The sequence below is a fragment of the Mobula hypostoma genome, chromosome 5 (assembly GCF_963921235.1).
Source record: "Mobula hypostoma chromosome 5, sMobHyp1.1, whole genome shotgun sequence".
In the NCBI taxonomy this organism is placed as follows: domain Eukaryota; kingdom Metazoa; phylum Chordata; class Chondrichthyes; order Myliobatiformes; family Myliobatidae; genus Mobula; species Mobula hypostoma.
Window position 1 is genome coordinate 188,879,096 of NC_086101.1, and position 22,660 is coordinate 188,901,755.

At 43.7% G+C, this 22,660-nt stretch overlaps 1 protein-coding gene across 4 annotated transcripts in view; it reads right to left on the reverse strand.

The window, feature by feature from the left end:
* The window catches only part of sh3bp2 (SH3-domain binding protein 2), a 132,605-nt gene that overhangs the window by 43,915 nt on the left and 66,030 nt on the right, over positions 1 to 22,660 (reverse strand). For all 4 annotated transcript variants that reach the window (XM_063049557.1, XM_063049558.1, XM_063049556.1 and 1 more), the window contains 2 exons: positions 2,385 to 2,502; positions 205 to 275 (listed from right to left, as the gene is read on the reverse strand). In XM_063049557.1, coding sequence (XP_062905627.1) covers positions 205 to 275; positions 2,385 to 2,502 — 189 coding nt within the window. The remainder of the gene's footprint in view (positions 1 to 204; positions 276 to 2,384; positions 2,503 to 22,660) is intronic.

The following is a 22,660-nucleotide window of genomic DNA, read 5'->3' on the forward strand; positions in this document are numbered from 1 at the left end:
ATCTGCAACATAACACACAGTGAAAATGTTACTTCTGCTGCAGATCACTAGACTTTATTGACTATTTGCCCATCTCACCACAGCCAGGAGATCGCTCAAACCAAATCAGGCGTTTAAGCCAGAGAGAGAGATGCTGTAAAAATGTTATGAATCTCTATATAAGTAATCTTTCTCTATAACATGAAAAATTCATAGTGAGGGTACCTCAGGCTTCCTGGTGAGTCTGCTTTCTCATGGTAATGATCAATTTCCTTTCGTAAACTCATCATCCACATCTGAAAGGAAGAACATTAAATACTGATCAGCCTCACTCAGCCAGCACCAGGAGAGAACTGAAGCTCCCAGAAACGGGCTACTACCATCATGGCTGAAGTCCCACCCCAGCAGGTTACCCACGCCTCTTTAAACTCATAGGGACACAGTTCCCACTGCCTTTAAGCTCACTATGACTCAGTTACTACTACCTTTAAACTCATGGAGACCTTTACCCGCTCAGTTTAAACTCATCAGGACAGTTTCCCACTCCTTCTAAACTCGTGAAGACTACTTCCGGATCCCTTTAAACTCACTTAGACTCAGTTACCTGTGTCTCTTTAAAACATGGGGACACAGTTACCTGTAAACTCACTGAGATTCAATTACCTGCTCAGTTTAGACTCATCAGGACAGTTTCCCACTCCCTTTAAAAACAAGAGAGGTATACAAAATTATGAGGAGTATGGATAGGGTAACTGCAAAAAGCTTTTTCCACTGAGATGGGTGGGACTACAACCAGAGGTCATGGGTTAAGGGTGAAAGGTGAAAAGTTTAAGGGGATCATGAGGGGAAACTTCTTCATTCAGAGGGTGTGAAAGTGTGGAATGAGCTGCCAGCACAAGTCATGCATGCAAGCTTGATTTCAACGTTTAAGCGAAGTTTGGATAGGTACATGGATAGTAGGGGTATGGAAGACTATGGTCCCGGTGCTGGTCGTTGGGATTAGACAGTTTAAATTGTTCAGCATGGACTAGATGGGCCAAAGGGCCCGTTCCTGTGCTGTACTTCTCTATGACACCGATCTCTGTTTACCATTCCCTTTAAACTTATGTAGTTACAGAGAAGTTTATTATTAAACTGTCCAACGTGTAAAATAAGCTGGAACACACCGCATGGGGCGGTAGTAGGGGCTGATATAATAGGAACATGTAAAATTCTCTTTGATAAGCACATCAATGTAAGACAGATGGAAGGTTATAGGCTGAAGAGGAGGGAAGGATTAGATTGATCGTGGAGAAGGTTTACATAGGTTGGTTGAAGAGCCCATACTATGTAGTACTGTTCCATATTCTGTAAACAAAATGGAAGCTTCTTGGGAACTAACCTGCAATTGTGCAGAAAATCTGCTCATCCGGCACTAACAAACTCCCAACAATGCTGGATTATTGGAGTTTTACAGTAGCCAATGATGGGGCTCGTCAGCCGTGGTTGGTGGCTCATCCAGGAGAAGGAAAACTCTGATCTCAAACCTTAGTCTTGCAGCTATACCTACTCATGGGAGTAAGGCCTGAGGAAGATTCAGAGATGGAGTCTCTAATACAGTCCTATGTTGAGTTCAACCTGACTGGCAACCTCTGTGACACCACTCGTGCCAAACTGTAGCCGTCTCTGCCGCACTTTTGGATTCATCAGCTGCATGGAGAGGGGGAGACAGCTACATGGGCAACAGCTTTCTCTCCATATTGTACTGCCCTGGCTTGTGTATAACATCAACAGCTGAGATGCAACATTCATAGTTGACCCTGACCAGTGGAGACCATTGATTGGCCATTAAATTAATTAGAAACTTTTGTAGAGTTCTTTTCAAAGAAGTGGTATATGTGGGGTTGACTGCAACATTTAAAGGAAGTTTAGACAAGTACATGGATGGGAGAGGTATGGAGGGCTATGGTCCACGTCTGGGCTGATGTGACTAGGTAGAATATAGTTTGGCAAGGACCAGATGGGTTGAAGGGCCTGTTTCTGTGCTGTAATGCTCTATGACCATAAGGTTTTTCTTGCATGCTTGAAGCACGTTCAATGTAAGCAGCACCCTGGAGATCGATCAGAAATCCGGAAATCAAAGCCCAGTGATTGGAGAGCAGAGGCTTGCCCTGGAGCTAGAGAACTGTCCATGCGTGGGTGGGAGGGAAGAAAGGGGCTTGCTTCACTGTTGTTTGTTCTGCCTTGTTGTGTTCTGTGCTCTTTTGCTGAACATTGTAGGCATGCTTAGGTGTGTGCATTTCACTGTGTGATAAATAAATCTGAATTTGAGGATTTCATTGAAGGGCATCAGGACAGAGTGGTTCCCCACACCCCTCCCCCACCACGCTAAACGAACAGCCAAACAAACAGAACACCGGCTTCACCTTTCTCTCCTCCTCGCAGGCAGCTGAGAAGAACCAGGTCCTGTGTTTCTTGTTAACGTGGATGATTTTGAAGGGGAATACATTGCTTGATGTTGTCTCCTCCGTCGACCTCATAACCCTGAGGGATAAAAGAGTGCAAAGTCAAGTTACTTGTGGTACCAAGGACTTCAAATACAAGAGGATTATCAGAGCAACACACACAGGTCCTGTAGAAGGACCTCGGCCCAATACTCCTTTCCATAGATGCTGCATGACCTACTGAGTTCCTCCAGCATCTCCTGTGTGTTGCTCTAGATTTTCAGCATCTTGGGTAGAGGATTATCGGCAGTGTTAAATAAGCAGGTTACTCAGCAGTAATTAACATATCAATCATGACAGTATTTAAATCTATATTCCCAATACAGGTGTACCAAGACAGCACAGCAGCATAGCAGTTAGCATAATGCTTCACAGTGCCAGTGGCCTGGGTTCAATTCCAGCCAGTATTCCTAAGGAGTTGGTACATCCTCTCTGTGACGACGTGGGTTTCCTCCAGGTGCTCGTCTTTCCTCCCGCGTTCCAAAGACGTACAGGTTAGTAAGTTGAGGGCACACTATGTTGGCGTCAGAAGCATAGTAACACTTGTGGGCTGCCCCCAGAAAATTCTCAGACTCTGTTGGTCATCAATGCAAAACCGACGCATTTCACAGTATGTTTTCATGTACATGACAAATAAAACTGATCTTCTCCATTAGTCAATCCCTCTCTTTCCCTTTGCTCTCATACAAGGTTAGCAAACTTCAAAAGCAGAACATCACACACGTTGGTGGAGAAACTCAGTGAGACAGGCAGCGTCTGTGGAGGGAACAGACAGTCAATGTTTCGGGGTAAGACCCTCACTTCTCCATCCATCTGTTCTGTTTTTGTTCGAAATTCCAGTGTCTGCAGTCCCTTTTGTCTTCAGTCGGACGTCAAGTTTAAGTTCATTGTCATAAGAATACAAGCTCAGGAAATAGGACCTTAAGACATAGGAGCAGAATTAGGTTACTAAGGTCATCAAGTCTGCTCCACTATTCCATCATGACTGATTCGGTCATAGTCATACTTTATTGATCCCGGGGGAAATTGGTTTTTGTTACAATTGCACCAAAAATAATAAATAGTAATAAAACCATAAATAGTTAAATAGTAATATGTAAATTATGCCAGTAAATTATGAAATAAGTCCAGGACCAGCCTATCGGCTCAGGGTGTCTGACCCTCCAAGGGAGGAGTTGTAAAGTTTGATGGCCACAGGCAGGAATGACTTCCTATGACGCTCTGTGCTGCATCTCGGTGGAATGAGTCTCTGGCTGAATGTACTCCTGTGCCCAACCAGTACATTATGTAGTGGATGGGAGACATTGACCAAGATGGCATGCAACTTAGACAGCATCCTCTTTTCAGACACCACCGTGAGAGAGTCCAGTTCCATCCCCACAACATCACTGGCCTTACGAATGAGTTTGTTGATTCTGTTGGTGTCTGCTGCCCTTTATTATCCCTCTCAACCCCACTCTCCTGCCTTCTCCCCGTAACCTTTAACACCCTGACTTACCAAGTACCTGTCAACTTCCATTTTAAGCATACTCAATGACTTGGCCTCCACAGCTGTCCATGGCACTGAATTCCATAGATTCACCAGCCTCTTCATTATGTTTTGTTGTATCTCCCCTCTCGCTGTGAAAGGGGACACCACTCTTTTCCCTTTATTAGGAAGAGAGAGAGAGCCTGTGGTATGTCGAATTGATGGGTGAATGATTAGTTTGTTGGACTGCAGATCATGGTCTTTCTTGGGGGCGTTGTTATTGCTTGCTTGGTGGGTGGGAGGATGTCATTGTTTTGCTGCTACTTGTGCATGGCAGGGGAGAATGGGGGGCATCAAGTTCTAACATTTTAACTGCCAGTCATTTTTGGGGCACTCTTCTATTTTTGTGGATGACTGCAAAGAATTTCAGGAAGTTTTTGTATACATTTCTCTGATATTAAATGGAATTTTTGAGCTATTGACTCTGGTTAAAGAAATTCCTGCTACCTCTGTCCTGAATAGATGGCTCTCTATTCTATGGCTGTGACCTGTGGTCCTAGACTCAGCCATTATAGAATACATCCTTTCCACATCCAGTCTATCTTGGCCTCTCAGTATTCGATAGGTTTCAATGAGATCTCCCCCTCATTCTTCTAAACTCCAGTGAGTACAGGCGCAGAGCTATTGAATGCTCCTCATATGTTAACCCTTTCATTTCTGTAATTATTCTTATAAACATCCTCTGGACCCTCTCCAACGTGAACACATCTTTTCTGATATGAGGGGCCCAAAATTGCTAACAATACTTCAAGTGCAGTCAGACCAATACCTTGTAAAACCTTTGCATCACATTCTTGTTCCTATATTCTAGTCCTCTTGAAATGAATGTTGACATTGCAGTTGCTTTAATTATTTATTTTCATGTCATAAATAGCATAAAAAATAGTTTTTTGGGCAGCAGCACCATATATTACTGACATAAGATATAAACTTAACACGAATGTTTGGAAATTAAATATAACATTATTGAAAGCTGAAAGAGACTGGAAAGAAATATAATTTGAAGCTGTGTTAGGGTTCTTCAGGTCAGTTTTTTTATCAGCAGTACACATGGAAAATAACTATTAAATAAAAACTAAATATCAGTTTTATTTGTCAATTGTACAGTATATAAAAAACATCAAAGCATACAGTGATAAACAAGAGAAAATCTGCAGATGCTGGAAATCCAAGCAACACACACAAAATGCTGGAGGAACTCAGCAGGCCAGGCAGCATCTATGGAAATGCGTACAGCTGAATCGGCTTGAATCGTCGACTGTACGCTTTTCCAAAATATACAGTTAAATGTATTGTCTGCGTCAAATCGAACTAGTGAGGTTTGTTCTGGGGCAGCCTGCAAGTGTTAGCATACCTCTGGCGCCAACATACCATGCCCACAACTTACTAACCCCAACCAAAGGGCTTTGGAATGTAGGAGGAGACTACATCACGTGGTAACAGGGAGAAAGTACAAACTCCTTTCAGACAACGGCCAGAATTGAACCCTCTCCGTGATTGCTACTGCTGTAAGGCGATTACACTAACTGCTACACTACCGTTCCCGCCCCCCCCATCCCCATGTGTGGCTAACTCATTTCAGAATCAGAATCAGATTTATCACCACTGACACTTGTCATGAAATTTGTTGTTTTGTGGCGGCAGTATAGTGCAATACATCAGAAATTACGTAAGTTACGATACCAAGTAAATAAATAGTGCAGGAAGAGAGCAAGATATTGAAGTAGTGTTCATGGGTTCACGAGCTGTTCAGAAATTTAATGGCAGAAGGGGAAGAAGCTGTTTCTAAAATATAGAATACGAGTCTCCAGGCTCCTGTACCTCCTCCCTGATGGTAGCAATGAGAAGGGGGTATGTCCTGGGTGATGAGGGTCCTTAATCATGGATGCCATCTTTTCTGAGGCATCACTTTTTGAGATGTCCTTGATGATGGGGAGGCTAAGTTTATAACCGAGAAGAGGGTATGTCCTGGATGGTCTTTAATGATGGATGCTGCCTTCTTGAGACTCTGCCTCTTACAGATGTCCTTGATGGGTGGGGAGGGCTTTCCTGTGATGGAGCTGGCTGAGTTTACAGTCCTCTGCAGCCTCTTTCAATCTTGCACATTGAAGCCTCCATATCAGTTAGAATGCTTTCCATGATACATCTTTAGACATTTTCAAGTATCTTTGGCAAAATACCAAAATCTCTTCAACCTCCTAATGAAGCAGAGTGACTAATGTGCATCTGAGATACTGAGATTTCCATTTCTTCAGGTTTTTTAAAAAAATTTTCATTTTATGGTTCATTTATAAAAGTGAAGCTGTCACTAATCTAAACTAAAACATTAGATATTATTTTACATGCTTAGTACCTTCAAATTTAGTCAGCTTTATTTATACAACTTCTGTTTCCTGCCTTATGGGGCTGACTCATAATTACTCCTCAAAGTTGCTGATGAAGCCGTTCTGTTTTTGGGGAACTTGGGATGAACAGGAAACACATGGACTTTCCATGATGTCTGCAAATCAAGATTAAAGCTTAAGAGACTCAGTCCTCCAGCACTGTTTGACTTCTGGTTCTTTGCTACAAGGTATTATGGCTGTTACAGTGAAACTTGCGACTGTCAAGTCCTAGGATCTAGGCCCGTAGTTCAAACTAGTGAATAGCAAATCCTCAGGAAGGTTTCCAGACATCAGTAAATACTGGAGGGCAAAGCTGAAAGTCGGAGCCCAGAATAAAGCAAGTCTGGAGGTAGAAGCCCAAATGTTGAGAACCTACAGTAGAGGCCTGACGGAGTTACAATAGCCCGGTCATGCGGACTGAAGGTCCATGCCAGTCTAGAAGTCGAGGCCCAAAGGTCAAACACTTGACTGATGAGTCCTGGGGCGAAATCTGAAGATGGAGGCCCGGAGGTAGCCCGCCCCGGGCTTGGATGCCTGGGTGTGTAGGTGTGTGGTTGGCTGGGTGGATGGGAAAGGGGCTTATTTTACTGTTAACATGCAGAAAATGTTGGAGAAACTCAGGTCAGGCAGCATCTGTGGAAAAGAGTACAGTCAACGTTTTGGGCCAAGAACTTTCAGCAGGATGCCTGAAGCATTGACTGTACTTTTTTCCATAGATGCTTCCTGGCCTGCTGAGTCCCTCCAGCCTTTTGTGTGAGTTACTAAAGATTTAATCGCTATGATTTTTTTTATCCTTGTGGGATAACATCCTACCAGACAAGGGGGGTGGGGTCCACTCTGCTTGGCGGGTGAGACTGGTGACTGTGAAACAATCTCAGTTCTGGGACCTTCTCTCCCTCCAATATAAGTTCTTAGCTGGATATCTGCAACCTTCAGTTTAGTATCTATGCCATTCAAACCCATTTTGTGGAATGACTGAAACAGCTGAACCAGTGTCCAATTCCATTTTAATTAATTTGCTGTTCACTTCTGGTGTAAACCATACTACTTGTCTATCGTAAATCACAAGGCTACAAAGTCTTGCATCGCTCTCATCATTATCAGATTTTTCATCAATATTTTTCAGATTAGTGCTCTTTTTGAAACTGCTACTTTGACCTTTTAATTTTTTTCTCTTCTTTGTGCAGTCAATTTATTTTTGTCTGCTTGACATATGCTTTGTATGTATTCTACTTGGTTGCCATTTCTGAAAGTTTCGCTTTTAAATCTATATTGACCTGGTGGATGTGAACCCCTGCCACAATGGTAAAACACAGCTTATTTGGCCAGGCCGGTTTCTGTTTAGACATTGCAATTTTGTTCATGCTCACTTTCAATCCTGACTGCAACTCAATTGTGTCTCTGTCTGTGGTTTCTACTGGAACAGTGATTTCAACTGCTCTTTTAAATGCAAGTTGGTGTTTCCATTAGGAGCCATTTTTGAATGTTCCCTTGTAAGATTCCACAAACTAAACGGTCTCTCAGTGTGAATTGACAATGCTCAGACAAGCTCTTCAACCCAGCCACGTACACTGAAATGGACTCCCATTTTTCTTGATTTCGCTTATGGAACCTAAAGCATTCTGCAATTAACAATGGGTTCAATTCTAAATGTTTCTGCATTACTTTTACAATATCAGCAAAGCTCATTTCTTCCAGCTTGGTTGTAGCAGTCAAACTTCGAAACAAACTGCACATCTTTAAACCTAGATGCACTCAGCAAAATTGGTATTCAATTCTTATTGGCTATTTCATTTGCTTCAAAAGATTGTTCAGTTTGGTCAGTGTATAAAATCCATTTACCTGTGGTGTAATCAAATGTATCTATCTTTCCAATGTAGTCAGCCATTTCTGTTTATATTAATGATTATTATCACCAGTACTCGTTCTTTATGAACCCTGAATTCTTCCATTCACTGCCCCTTACTTAAAAAAAACTTGATTGCATCTTCCCTTCTGAAGAACATGTGCTGTGCTGCTTTTTTTTAAACTCGACCATCTATTCATTGCACTTTTTTTTAGTTTGAACGTCTCACTGCACTTCAACAAGTTGGTCTTGGGTTCGTTTTAAAAATACCTTGTTGCTACTGCTATTAGTCCGTGAGCCAGTAGGGTTGGTCTGTACCCTCTGAGGGGAATAATGCTCATAGTGATTTTTGGCAAGTGATTTTCTAACTCTCTAGAGTTAGAAAATATGTGATAGCATTGCACCAGTGGTAGCTTTATTACTTCAAATAAGTAATCACTTTTTATATATATTCCATATTAACATCAGTACAGCAGAAAATGTTACCCCCCCCACCCCCCAAAAGGTAAATAACCTCATCTGGAGAGATTTCTGGAGTTTTATCAATGTCATGATATTTTCCATATTGTTGTATCAAATCTAAACAATCTTAAGCTTCTGTCATAGCATATAGAATTACAGTACAATGATTCAAATGTGGGGTTCCACATGGCCATAACCTGGCCCCATTTGGTTGTAAAATGAATATATTTAATCAAAGACTGCTTTTCATACTTTGTTTTCCATACTTTCATAACCTAGTAATAATCATAATAATTTTCCATGTCTTCATCTGAACTTTCCACACTCTCTGAGGTAGATGCCTGGTTCTCACAGTCTGCAGGGTAGGCATTCTTGGAAGCGACTTTGCAGTGCAGTAATCCAATCACAAACTGGTTGACCTGGTTTAGAACTGGTTTGACCTGTTTGATTACTGGTTTGTATGCTGGAATTAACATTGCAGATAAGTGATCTGAGAGTCCAATGTAGAGCCAAGCGACTGCTTTATAGGCACCTGGTATGTTAGTGTAAACCAGGCCCAGTGTATTTTCATCTCTGGTAGCAAAATCAACATGTTGGTGGAATTTAGGCAAGACTGTCTTTAAGCTCAAATGGATAAAACTGCCTGTGATAATGAAGATACCATCAGGGTGTTTGGTTTGAAAATCACTGATGGCACTGTAGAGCTCACGCAATGCCTTGTCGTCATTAGCAGGGGGGCGGGCTGGGCGGGATATACAGCTACCAACTGTAGTGAACTCCCCTGGTATATAAAACAGTCTGCACTTCACAAAAATGAACTCAATTATCGGTGAACGATGGATGCCACTGCTAAAGCATCTGTTACAGATACTGCCACTTGCCTGATTCCTGTCAGCCTGAAGCTCACGGAAACCCTCCAACTAGATGGCAGCGTCTGAGATGGATCCATGAAGCTATAATTCTGCGAGAATTAGTGCAAAGATGTTTTTCTCTTGCTAGTTCAGCCTCAGGCATAGATAGTCCAATTTGTTTTCACGATTGTGCTGCAACATGCAGCTCGAACCACATCATCAAGTTCGCCGATGACACGACCGTGGTGGGTCTCTTCAGCAAGAATGATGAGTCAGCATACAGAGAGGAGGTGCAGCGGCTAACGGACTGGTGCAGAGCCAACAAACTGTCTCTGAATGTGAACAAAACAAAAGAGATGGTTGTTGGCTTCAGGAGGACATGGAGCGACCACTCTCCGCTGAACATCGATGACTCCTCCATAGAGATCGTTAAGAGCACCAAATTTCTTGGTGTTCACCTGGCGGAGAATCTCACCTGGTCCCTCAACACCAGCTCCATAGCAAAGAAAGCCCAGCAGTGTCTCTACTTTCTGCGAAGGCTGAGAAAAGTCCATCTCCCACCCCCCCCATCCTTACCACATTCTACAGAGGTTGTATTGAGAGCATCCTGAGCAGCTGCATCACTGCCTGGTTTGGAAATTGCACCATCTCGGATCGCAAGACCCTGCAGCGGATAGTGAGGTCAGCTGAGAAGATCATCGGGGTCTCTCTTCCCGCCATTACAGACATTTACACCACACGCTGCATCGGCAAAGCAAACAGCATTATGAAGGACCCCACACACCCCTCATACAAACTCTTCTCCTTCCTGCCATCTGGCAAAAGGCACCAAAGCATTCGGGCTCTCACGACCAGACTATGTAACAGTTTCTTCCTCCAAGCCATCAGACTCCTCAATACCCAGAGCCTGGACTGACAGCAACCTACTGCCCTCTACTGTGCCTATTGTCTTGTTTATTATTTATGGTAATGCCTGCACTGTTTTGTGCACTTTATGCAGTCCTGGGTAGGTCTGTAGTCTAGTGTAGTTTTTGTGTTGTTTTACGTAGTTCAGTGTAGTTTCTGTATTGTTTCATGTAGCACCATGGTCCTGAAAAACATTGTCTCATTTTTACTGTGTACTGTATCAGCAGTTATGGTCGAAATGACAATAAAAAGTGGCTTGACTTGACTTGAAGTGAAGAGTCATTTGCCAGTAAGAACAAGGGAGAGTCAGCCTGAAGGGCTATAGCCCAAGTTGTTCCCAGATTCCAGCACCTTTTCTCCTTTTTTGTTTCCTTGTGCACTGCACGGAGATCTGTATCAGGGAGCGGTGTGCAACAAGCCGAGCTGTGGAGCTCCTCTGTACTCCAACAGTTCACTAGCGGAGTGGAATTGCTGTGCACAGAATATTTAAAAGCCAGCAGCATGTTCCGATCATCAAGACTTACAGGACATGGGTGAACTTTTACACCTGGAGATGAAGTGGTGCTGCGTCTGAACACGTCGCCATCTTGGAACAGGAAAGTCAGATAAAAAGAGGACAAAAGGTGCAAATAATAAAAAAGTAAACAAATAATCCACAGAACATGAGCTGCAAAGTGCACAGGCCAGGGTCGGTAGGGTACTGTGTTCCCCTATCAGAACTCTGCAAGGATCCTGTGCACTAACACATCCTGTTTCTGCATAGTGGGTGCTAAGTATGTCCTCCGATGGCCTCCAGCTCATAACCACATACACGCAAATTCTCTGAAAAGAGGCGACCTGTGGCTTTGGCTTCATTCAGGGTGCCAGTGTCCAAGTCACAGCCTCTTACGTAGCTGAAACAGCTAATGCTTGCAGTCTGCAATCTCGGCTCATTTCACACGTCCAGCATTTTCAAAGTCAAAGTAAATTTATTATCAAAGTGCCACATTACAAGCAGTGGCCACTTTATTAGGTACACCTGCTCATTAATACAAATATTTAATCAGTCAATCAGGTGGCAGCAACTCAATGCATAAAAGCATGCAGCCATGGTCAAGAGGTTCATCTGTTCAGACCAAACATGGGAATGGGGAAGAAATGTGACCTAAGTGACTTTGACCGTGAAATGACTATTGGTGCCAGATGGAGCAGTTTGAGTATCTCAGAAACTGTAGATCTCCTGGGATTTTCACACACAACCATCTCTAGAGTTTATAGAGAATGGTGTGAGAAACTAAAAACATGCAGTGAGGAGCAGCTCTGTGGCAGTTCAGGTGAAAACACCTTGTTAATGAGAGAGGTCAGAGGAGAATGGCCAGACTGGTTCAAGCTGACAGGTAGGTGACATTAATTCAAATAATCACGTGTTACAACAGTGATGGTGCAGAAGAACTTTGACATGGATGGTCTACAACAGCAGAAGACCATACCAGGTCTCATTCCTATAGTCACTTTATTAGGTACACTCCTGTATCTAATAAAGTGGCCACTGAGTGTACACTACCTTGAAATTCATTTTCATGCAGGCATTTACAGGAAAATAAAGAAATACAATATAATTTATGAAAACAATACATAAACAAAGACTGACCAACAACCAATTTGCAAAAGATAAATTGTTGAAATAAAAGGTAAATAATTAATACCGGGAACATGAATTATCGGGAGAAGATGGCAGCGCGACGACAGCGCGCACGCAGCCTCTCCGGTGATAAATATCTGTTATCTGTCAAGTAGGGGACCGTGCACAATTCCTGATTTGATGGAGACAGATGTGAGTGCACAGCAGAACATCTGGAAAACTTCTGAAACGTCTGCTCTGCTACCGCTGCTGCTGTGTGGTAACCGGAATCTCCAGAGCTGAAGGCCTCGAAATCCTTGGCTTTGCGTTTTTCAGCGGCTGGGGAAAGGTCGAAGGTGCTCGGCAGAGGATGGCGCTCGGGAGGCTGTATCGGAGAGGCTGCTCGGAAGCTCGGAGTTTTTGGATGGATGGACTCAGGGTCGGCTGCTTCCAAGGTATCGGCAAGTTGACGGTGCCTGGAGGTTTATGGCAGGGAGTTTCTCCCTTTTACCGCCGCTGTCGGGGACTCGGGAGTCGATCAACTCGGGGACTTCGAGACTTTTTTTTACTGTGCCTATGGACTGTTCTTCATCAAATTATGGTATTGCTTTGCACTGCTGTAACTATATGGTATAATTATGTGGTTTTGTCAGTGTTAGTCTTTGGTCTGTCTTGTTTTCTGTGATATCACGCTGGAGAAACATTGTATCATTTCTTAATGCATGTATGCATTTCTAAATGACAATAAAAGAGGACTGAGTGTTATCATAATCTAATTATAGAAACCTTGAAAGTGAGCCTATCAGTTGTGGAATCAGTTCAGAGTAGTGGTGAATCAAGTTATTCACACCGGTTCAAAGCCTGAGAGTTGTAAGGTAATAACTGTTGCTGACCTTGGTGGTGTGGGACCTAAGCACTTCCTGCCTGATGGTAGTGGTGAGAAAAGAGCATGGCGTGGATGGTGGGGATTTTTGACGATGGATGCTGCTTTCCTGTGGCAGAGCTCCATGTAAATGCGCTCAATAGTAAATGTCGCAAGTGAGTCCACAGCCACGAAGCCAGTTCAGCGCTGATGTGAGTGCAGCTGGTCAAGACCCCTGCACCTTGCACCCAATGGGAGCAGTGAGAAGACAGGGAGACGGGTGAGACGCAGGCAGACGGGATGGGCTCAGGTGGGGGGATCCTGGCTGACACGGAGTAGGGAGCTGAACACCGGTTTGTCCTCCGCCATCAGCTTCGACACCTTAATTTTTAAAATCTGAGTTGGCCCTTAAGTCAGCTGAGCATCGTTCTGTTTCCACCCTCGGGCCTGGGCCGCGCCGTGCCACACACAGCTGGGATTCACAGGAAACTCTGTCCAGGGGAAACCCTCACAGTCACGGGGAAACCCTCACAGTCACAGGGAACCCTCTCCCCTCACACAGCTCCAGAGGCCAAGGTTGAACCGGGGTCACCTGTGTTCACCCAAACAGGGCTGAAAGTTGGCAAGGTCGCAAAAAATTTGCAGAACCTCAATTAAAACGCACAAAATGTTGACGTTTACAATTTTGGAAACACTGGAGAAGTAACCAGAGTGATGGGCAGAACAAAGGCAGATGGTGGCTTTGGGAGGTCTGATAGGGATTCTTACACAATAAGTGGGGTTTTAAAAGTATTGAGGAACAAACGGGCAGCCTGGTAGCATAGCGGTTAGGGCCACACTTTCCAGTGATCCGGGTTCAACTCCCGCTGCTGGCTGTCAGGAGGCTGTACATTCTCCTTTAACCATGTGGGTTTCTTCTGGATGCTCCCACATTCTAACGATCTGCAGGTAGGGTAGGGCAGGGTTAGTGAATTGTAGACAGGCTACTTTGGTGCCGGAAGTGTGGTGACCCTTGTGGACTGCCTCCAGCACATCCTTGGACTGTGTTGACTACTGACCAAAATGTCGTGTTTCCTATATGTTTCAAAAGGTAATCTTTCATCTTTTCTTTGGATCAAGGTGCCAGCGGAAAAAGATAAAGTGATGAAGAAGACATTTGGGGATGCTAGCTTTCATTAGCCAAAGGAGGCATAGGTATAGAGCGGACAGCCTTTCTCCCCAGAGTGGCAATGGCTAATACGAGAGGGCATGATTTTAAAGTGACTGGGAGAAAGTATACAGGGATGTCAGAGGTAAGATTTTACACAGAGAGTGTAACATTCTGCCAGGGGTGGTGGTAGAGGCAGATGCATTGGGGCATTTAAGAGTCTCCTAGATAGGTACATGGATGATAGAAAAATGGGGGCCTTGTTGGAGGGAAGGGTTAGATTGATCACAGAGTAGGTTTGCTCTCTTATGTACTGTACTGTAGTGTTGTATGTTCCATGAAGTTAAGGTATGACTTCCTAAAATATTGGTTAGGCCACAGCTGGAGTTGCACCCAGTTCCAAACATCACACAATGGAATGTAATCATACCGGAGAGGGCACAGAGGAGACTCTTCTGGATATTGCCTGGTTTCATGAAGAGAGAACGGAGAGGCTGGCTTTCTTCGATTGGGCAGACAGGGTGTATAAATGTACAAAGGGCATGGATGGGGTAGATAGAAAGATAGCAAGGATGTAATGCTGAGGCTTTATAAGGCACTGGTGAGGCCTCACTTGGAGTATTGTGAGCAGTTTTGTATCCTTCATTTAAGAAAGGATTTGCTGACATTGGGGGTGGGGGGGGGGTGGAGAATAGAGGAGGTTCACGAGAATGATTCCAGGAATGAAAGGCTTATCATATGAGGAGCGATTGATGGCTCTGGGCCTTTAATCGCTGGAGTTTAGATGAATGGGGGGGGCGGGCGGAATCTCATTGAAACATATCGAATGTTGGAAGGCCTAGATAGAGTGCAAATGAAGAGTATGTTTCCTATGGTGGGGGAGTCTAGAATCAGAGGGCACAGCCTTAGAATAGAGCAGGGGTTCCCAGCCTGGGGTGTTCAGGACTCTTGCTTAATGGTATTGGTCCAGGGCATAAAAAAGGTTAGGAACCCCTGGAATAGAGGGACATCCATTTAGAATGGAGATGAGGAGGAATTTATTTAGCAAGAGGGTGCTGAATCTGTGGAATTCATTGCCACAGGCTGCTATGGAGGCCAGATCACTGTGTGTATTTAAAGTGGAGGTTGATAGGTCCTTGATGAGTAAAAGCATGAAAGGTTATGGGGAGAAGGCAGGGGAATGGGGTAGAGATGAAAGTAGATTAGCCGTGATGAAATGGTGGAGCAGACTGAACGGCCTAATTCTGCTCCTATGTCTTATGAAACTTTCACTCATGGCAGAGGTATCTCAATCAGTAAAGAGTGGTTTATTATTGTCACATAAAGTGAAAAGCTTTACCATCCAGTCAGATAATTTTAAAACACAGGGATATCAAGCTAGTCCAAAGAAAAGGCAACAGAAAATTGCAGAATAAGTTTAGCATCAGGGCAAAAGGTTTAGAGGGGATCATAGACCCAGAGGGAGGCTGGAATGTAGAATGCACTGTCTGTGACAGAAGTGTAGGCAGACCCTCAGTTGCCTGTAGGGAGCTTGACCATTCACCCTGTGACCATGTGGGTTTCCTCCGGTGCTCCAATTTCCTCCCACAGTCCAAAAAGACATATTGGTTTGTAGGTTAATTGGTCATTGTAAATTGTTCTGTGATTGGGCTAGTGATAGTAGGAGGCACGGCTCGTTGGGCCAGAAGGGTCTGTGTCTCTAAATAAAGTAAGTAAAGCTAAGAGATATTTTAACAAGGGGTTGAATTGCAAAGGTGTCGTGGGTAGAGCCATGCTAGAAAAGTGGGTTACTATTGTCAGTACGGATGTGGTGGGCTGAACACCCTGCTGCAGATTCTGTAAAGTGAGGAATTTACCAAAAGGTAAATTTGCTCTAACAAAAGGTCATGAGCATTGGGTTAGGTACAGATGGAGAAGACAGTTCTGTCTGTAGAAGAGAGCAGATGAGGAGGATATGAACACAAAGTGGTCACAAATAGTTTGAGCGTGGATGGGGAAACGTGGGACTGGCCTGTGGGACTCACTGGCTATGATGCTTAGACTGGGAAATTCAGATTAAAAGATTAAAGATTAACATTATTTATCATATGTACATTGGCAAATACAGTGAAATGCATCACTTGTGTCAATGGTGAAGCAGATTTGATGAGCCTCATTCAGCTATGTCTTATGGACTCTTGAACAGACTCCTTGTATGACGAAGACTAACCATGTTATGATAAACACAATTAATACACCTCGTCCTCGCCCCTGCTCATTATCTGTCTGCCTGCTATGCACTTTCTCCGCAAGGACACAGGAAAGAATTAGGCTATTTGGCCCATCAAGGCTGATCCATCATTCCATCATGGCTGATTAATTAGCCCTCTCATCCCCATTCTCCTCCCTTCTCTCCGTAACCTTTGACACCCTGACTAACCAAGAACCTAACAGCTTCTGCTTTAAATATATCCAATGACTTGGTCATCACAGGCGTTGGTGGTAATGAATTCCACAGATTCACCACCTTCTAGCTAAAGAAATTCCTCTTCATCTTTGCTCTAAAGGGATGTTCTACCATTCTAAGGCTGTACCCTCTGGTCTTGGACTCCTCACTATAGGAAACGTCCTCTCCACACCCACTTTATCTAGGCCTTTCATAGGTTTCAATGAGACCCACCAACACATTCTTCTGACCTCCAGTGAGTACAGACCCAGAACTATCAAATGCTCCTCATACATCAGCTGTAATACTATATTCTGTACCAATACACTGATATATGGAATGATCTGTCCGGATGGCACGCAAACAAAAGCTTTTCGCTGTATCTCAGCATATGTGACAATAATAAGTCAATTATGTACCACCATGGATTTATATTTCCCTGCTGTTGCGGTTGGATCTGAAATAAGCCTCCTGGTTTTTGGGACAGACTTGTGAAGGAAGCCATTGAAATAAAACTCAGGGAAAAGAACTAGAATATGATTGTAAACAAGGAGGGACAGCAGAAACCTGATTGGATGAGGACTAACCAATCAAGAGGGATGGACAACAGGGGTATGTATACACCACCAGACTAGACTTGCCTTGGCATCATTCCTGATGAAGACAGCAGAGTTTGTCATTGAAACATTGGTTAAAATGAATACCTGTACCCAGCTGGAAGCCTGAGAAGAGTTTATTTGTCAGATACGCCAGGAAAGCACCAGATCCTTTATCACTCTCCTGATTCATTAGATCATGTATCCAGAAAAACTTATCCGTAATGCCACTAGACCCCAATGACACAGTGAAAGGCTTTAACATGGAAGAGGTCTCCAGCTCCAAAGCAGGGAAAAGTTGATACAGTCAGTACAAGATAGTTACAGAGAAAGCATGTGGAAGCATTGTAAAGGGTACAGAGGAGATTTACCAGGATGCTGCCTGGTTTAGAAAGTATGCATTATGATCAGAGATTAAGGGACCTAGGACTTTACTCTTTGGAGAGAAGGAGGATGAGAGGAGAAATGATAGAGGTATACAAGATAATAAGAGGAATAGATAGAGTGGATAGCCAGCGCCTCTTCCCCAGGGCACCACTGCTCAATACAAGAGGACATGGCTTTAAGGTAAGGGGTGGGAAGTTCAAGGGGGATATTAGAGGAAGGTTTTTTACTCAGAGAGTGGTTGGTGCGTGGAATGCACTGCCTGAGTCAGTGGTGGAGGCAGATACACTAGTGAAGTTTAAGAGACTACTAGACAGGTATATGGAGGAATTTAAGGTGGGGGCTTATATGGGAGGCAGGGTTTGAGGGTCGGCACAACATTGTGGGCCCAAGGGCCTGTACTGTGCTGTACTATTCTATGTTCTATGTTCTGAGAACCTTCTGTGTGCAGAGAATGGAGAACAACCTACCACAGGAAGTAGCTGAGGTAAATAATAGAGATGTGTTTAATCTGAGGCATGAATGAGAGCACTGACCGAGATGTCCACTGTAACACACACAAAACGCAGAAGGAACTCATCAAGATCGGCAGCATACATGGAGGGGAAAAAAAAGTCGATGTTTCAGGCCAAGACCCTTTACCAGGATTGGAACGGAAAGGGGCAGAGCTAGAATAAGAAGGTGGGGAGGGGAGGGGAAGGAGGACAAGCTGGCAGGTGATAGGTGAGACCAGCTGAGGGGGAAGATGGGATGAAGTAACAAGCTGGGATGTAAGTGAAGAAGTGAAGGGTGAAGAAGAAGAAATCCAATAGGAGGGGAGAGTGGGCCATGAGCGAAATGCAGGAAGGAGGAGGGGATGCAGTGGGAGAAAAGGAGTGAGAGGGGAACCAGAATGTGGAATGGAAAAAGAAAGGCGGTTGTGGGGGAAGAAGAAATTACTGGAAGTTGGAGGAATTGATGTGACAGTATGAAAGACAGAAGGTCCAGTAAAACATCTTTCTTTTCAAATCTTTTTATTGTTATATTATACAGGAAAAATAACATGAGTACATTGAAGTAACAACACTTACAATGCCTCAAAAAAACCATTATCTTAAAGATTGAAAAAAAATTTTGTGATAACAAAAGAAACCTACTAAGCAGAAAAGTGAGAGAAAAAAAAGAACCCATTAGGCGTACAATCCCGGAGTCATGCGTCATACAAAAAGCTTCTAAAAATAAACATCAAACCGCCAGTAAGAAAAGAAAATATACTAAAAAATTTACAATTAGATAGATTGTGGAAAAATTATATCAATTAACTCAAATGATAATAACGAGCAAATGAGCCCCATCTTTTCTCAAAATCAAAAAAAGGTTCAAAGGTTCGACTTCTAATTTTCTCCAAACTAAGACATAGCATCACTTGAGCGAACCATTGTGAAAAAGTGGGAGCTGATGTATCCTTCCACTTCAACAAAATGGCCCTCCTAGCTATCAATGTAACAAATGCAATAACATGTTGGTCAGACACAGAAATACCATGAATATTTTGAGGAATTATTCCAAAAAGCACAGTTAATTTATTAGGTTGTAAATTAATTTTAAGTGCTTTAGTAATTGTTGAAAAAACCGACTTCCAGAACTGTTCCAATATAGAACAAGACCAAAACATATGTGTCAGTGTAGCTATCTCAGTTTTACATCTATCACAATGACTATCAACATTAGAAAAGATTTTAGAAAGTCTCTCCTTTGTCAAATGATAATGATGTACAATTTTAAATTGAATCAATGAGTGGCTAGCACAAATTGAAGAAGAGTTAACCAACTTCAATATCCGCATCCAATCCTCCGTCATAAAAGTCAAATTAGGTTCCTTTTCCCAATCCTGTTTAATCTTAGATAAAGGATGCTTATCTCATTGTAATAATAAATTATAAATTCTTCCAATAGAACCCTTAATCAAAGGATTCATGAAGGTCCAGTAAAACATAAATGCCAGCAAGAGTCAGTGGGCTGGACCAGCTGTTGTGCATTGCACAAACCGTGTGACTCCTTGGCAAGCAGTATCTGCGGAACTAGGGCTTCATCCACACTAGACCGGATAAATCCGTAACCGAAGCTTTTTCTCTTCGTTTTGACCCTCCGTCCACACTGAAACAGCGTTTTCCTCCCCCGAAAATGGAGATTTTCTAAAACGCACTCCAGAGTGTGTAAATTTGAAAATGCTGATTGTGCAGAGCAGAGTGGATGGGGTAAACAGATATTTTTAAAAACGCTCTCACGACGTGCCCAAACAGATGGCAGCAGTGCGGCATTTCATTGTTTTCTTGAACGCAAGCCCCCACACAACCTAACAATTTCAGAACAGACGGCAACGAGACTGAAGCCAGAACAGTTAGAAATGTACTCACCAAATACTTTGACCAAATACTGAATAAATAAGTATATTCACTTTGCCCTGTTTTCTGTCCTTGCTTTTATGAAGGTAGTTTACCTATTTATTAGTCAGAACAGTTCCCTACACAACACTTCCCTGGTAACAACAGTGTGCATGCAGAACAGAAGAAAGTAGGAACATCCGAGTAGGAGGCAGTAATTTTAACCTTTTGTGCGCTTCTTCCACCATTCAGTGGGATCTCAATTGATCTGGGTCTGTAACACTTAACACTTGAAGGTCGGTGAGGTGGAGATACGTCTCTGCCAAAGGAGGTATAAGGCACTTCTTCCCTCCACTAGCCCGCAGGTCACGCTTGAGCGAGGTGCAATACCTGCTTACCCCCCACCCCCTCCACCCCAATCAGGGCCACGAGAAGCCATGGGAGCAGGTGGTGGATGGTCGTATGAGCAGCCGGTGCAGATCACAACTCCTGGTTACGCAACCACTGACACCAGGCAGACAATCTCTGAAGGGTATTTATAATGGCTGGGTCACCTGTCTTGTAAAGACACCGCCCAGAAGACAGCAATGGCAAACCACTTTTGTAGAGAAATTTGCCAAGAATAACCATGGTCACAATCGCCCACGTCATACGACATGGCACATAGTGAACAAACGAATGCATCGGCCTCTACCACCAACCCATCAGCGCGACCCACGTCCCCACCACTCTGTAAAACAAAACCCTACTTCTGACTGGATGTATTAAAAGGCCTGAGTCCTTGCTTCCTTGTTTCATGATTCTAGAACTAAAATAGATAGAAATAAAAGCAGAAAATGCTGTAAACACACAGGGCAGGCAGTATATGGGGAAAGGGAAACAGAGTTAGTACTGCTGGTCACAGACCCTATATCAGAACTGGGGAAGAACTACATGACCATGAGACACAGGAGCAGAATTAAGGCCATTCAGCCCATCAAGTCTGCTTTGCCATTTCATTATGGCTGATCCTGGACTCCACACAACCCCATACACCTGACTTCTCGCCATATATCCTTTGATGCTCTGACCGATCAGGAAACTATCAAATCAACTTCCACCGTAAATATACCCACAGACTTGGCCTCCACCACAGTTTGTGGCAGAACATTCCACAGATTCGCTACTCTGACTAAAAAAAATTCCTCCTTACTTCTGTTCTAAAAGGTCGCTCCTCAATTTTGAGGCTGTGCCCTCTATTTCTGGATACCTGTCCTGTGGGGGCTTGCCTTATTCTGATTGTCAAAAGCTGCTTCAGTTGTGATTGGTTAATTTAGAAGATGCAGCTGCTTTTCCCATTGCATAGATGCCTGGTGTCCAGCTTCAAATTATTATTTATTTTAGGCATCGGTTAGTCTCGTGAGACCATGGATTTGTGCCTTGGAAGGTTTCCAGGGCGCAGGCCTGGGCAAGGTTGTATGGAAGACCGGCAGTTGTCCATGCTGCAAGTTTCCCTTCTCCACGCCACCGATGTTGTCCAAGGGAAGGGCATTAGGGCCGATACAGCTTGGCACCAGTGTCATCGCAGAGCAATGTGTGGTTGAGTGCCTTGCTCAAGGACAAAACACGTGCCTCAGCTGAGGCTCGAACTAGTGACCTTCAGATCACTAGACTGATACCTTAACCACTTGGCCACGCGCCAACACCCAGCTTCAAATATTCTGGGTATATGCTTATGAAAGTTTTAAAAAGCTAGGTAATGATTTTTATAAATGACCTCGATGAGGAAGTGGAGGGTTAGTAAATTTGCTGATGACACAAAGGTTAGGGGTGTTGTGGATAGTGTGGAGGGCTGTCAGAAGTTTGTGTAGTCAAGTACACAAGATCCTGCATATCACCTAAAGAAATGCTTTTAGAGTTGCTTAAAGCAGGGGTTCTGGAGGAGCTGGTAAATGGGGTTCCAACCCCTCACCCTCTATGCAATGTGGAAATACCGTCAGGAAGAGCAAAAATGGGAGACTGCTGAGGAGGGAGGGTCATTTTTCAAGTCCTCTGCAGAAAAAGGGTTCCTTTTGTCCTCTGCCAGATTCCTCACATTCCATTCAGGGCTCCCTGTAAAGGATATCAGTGGAAATTCGCCAGTTGAGGGTATTGGTGGGGTGGTTTAGTACATTCACCCCTCATTGTTGTAGGGAGGGGATCATTCGCCCTGCAACCATTTTCCCTGTAAATAGAGTGTAAATGATTTGAATGTGGAGAAATGTGTGGTGATAAGGTGTGGCCACACGTGTCAGTTTGCTTTTGTGTGTGAGTGAGGCCTTTAAGAGACTGTGAATGTGTTAGGTCCCGCCCAGTTGCTTTTTCCTATCAGTTGTTCGTTTCTGTGAGAGATTAACTGCTTTAAGTAGTTTGCAGTTCCATGGGAAGTTTTGGAGTAGTACATCAATATGCACAACTGCAAAACTGGTTTGAGAAGTGGCAGATGGAGTTCAACCCAGATAAGTGTGAGGTGGTTCATTTTGGTAGGTCAAATATGATGGCAGAATATAGTATTAATGGCCAAGACTCTTGGCAGTGTGGAGGATCAGAGGGATCTTGGGGTCTGAGTCCATAGGGCACTCAAAGATGCAGCGCAGGTTGACTCTGTGGTTAAGAAGGCATACAATGCATACTTTTTCAACCATGGGATTGAGTTTAAGAGCCGAGAGGTAATGTTACAGCTATATAGGAATCTGGTCAGACCCCACCTGGAGTACTGTGCTCAGTTCTGGTCACCTCACTACAGTAAGAATATGGAAACTATAGAAAGGGTGCAGAGGAGATATATAAGGATGTTGCCTGGATTGGGGAGCATGCCTTATGAGA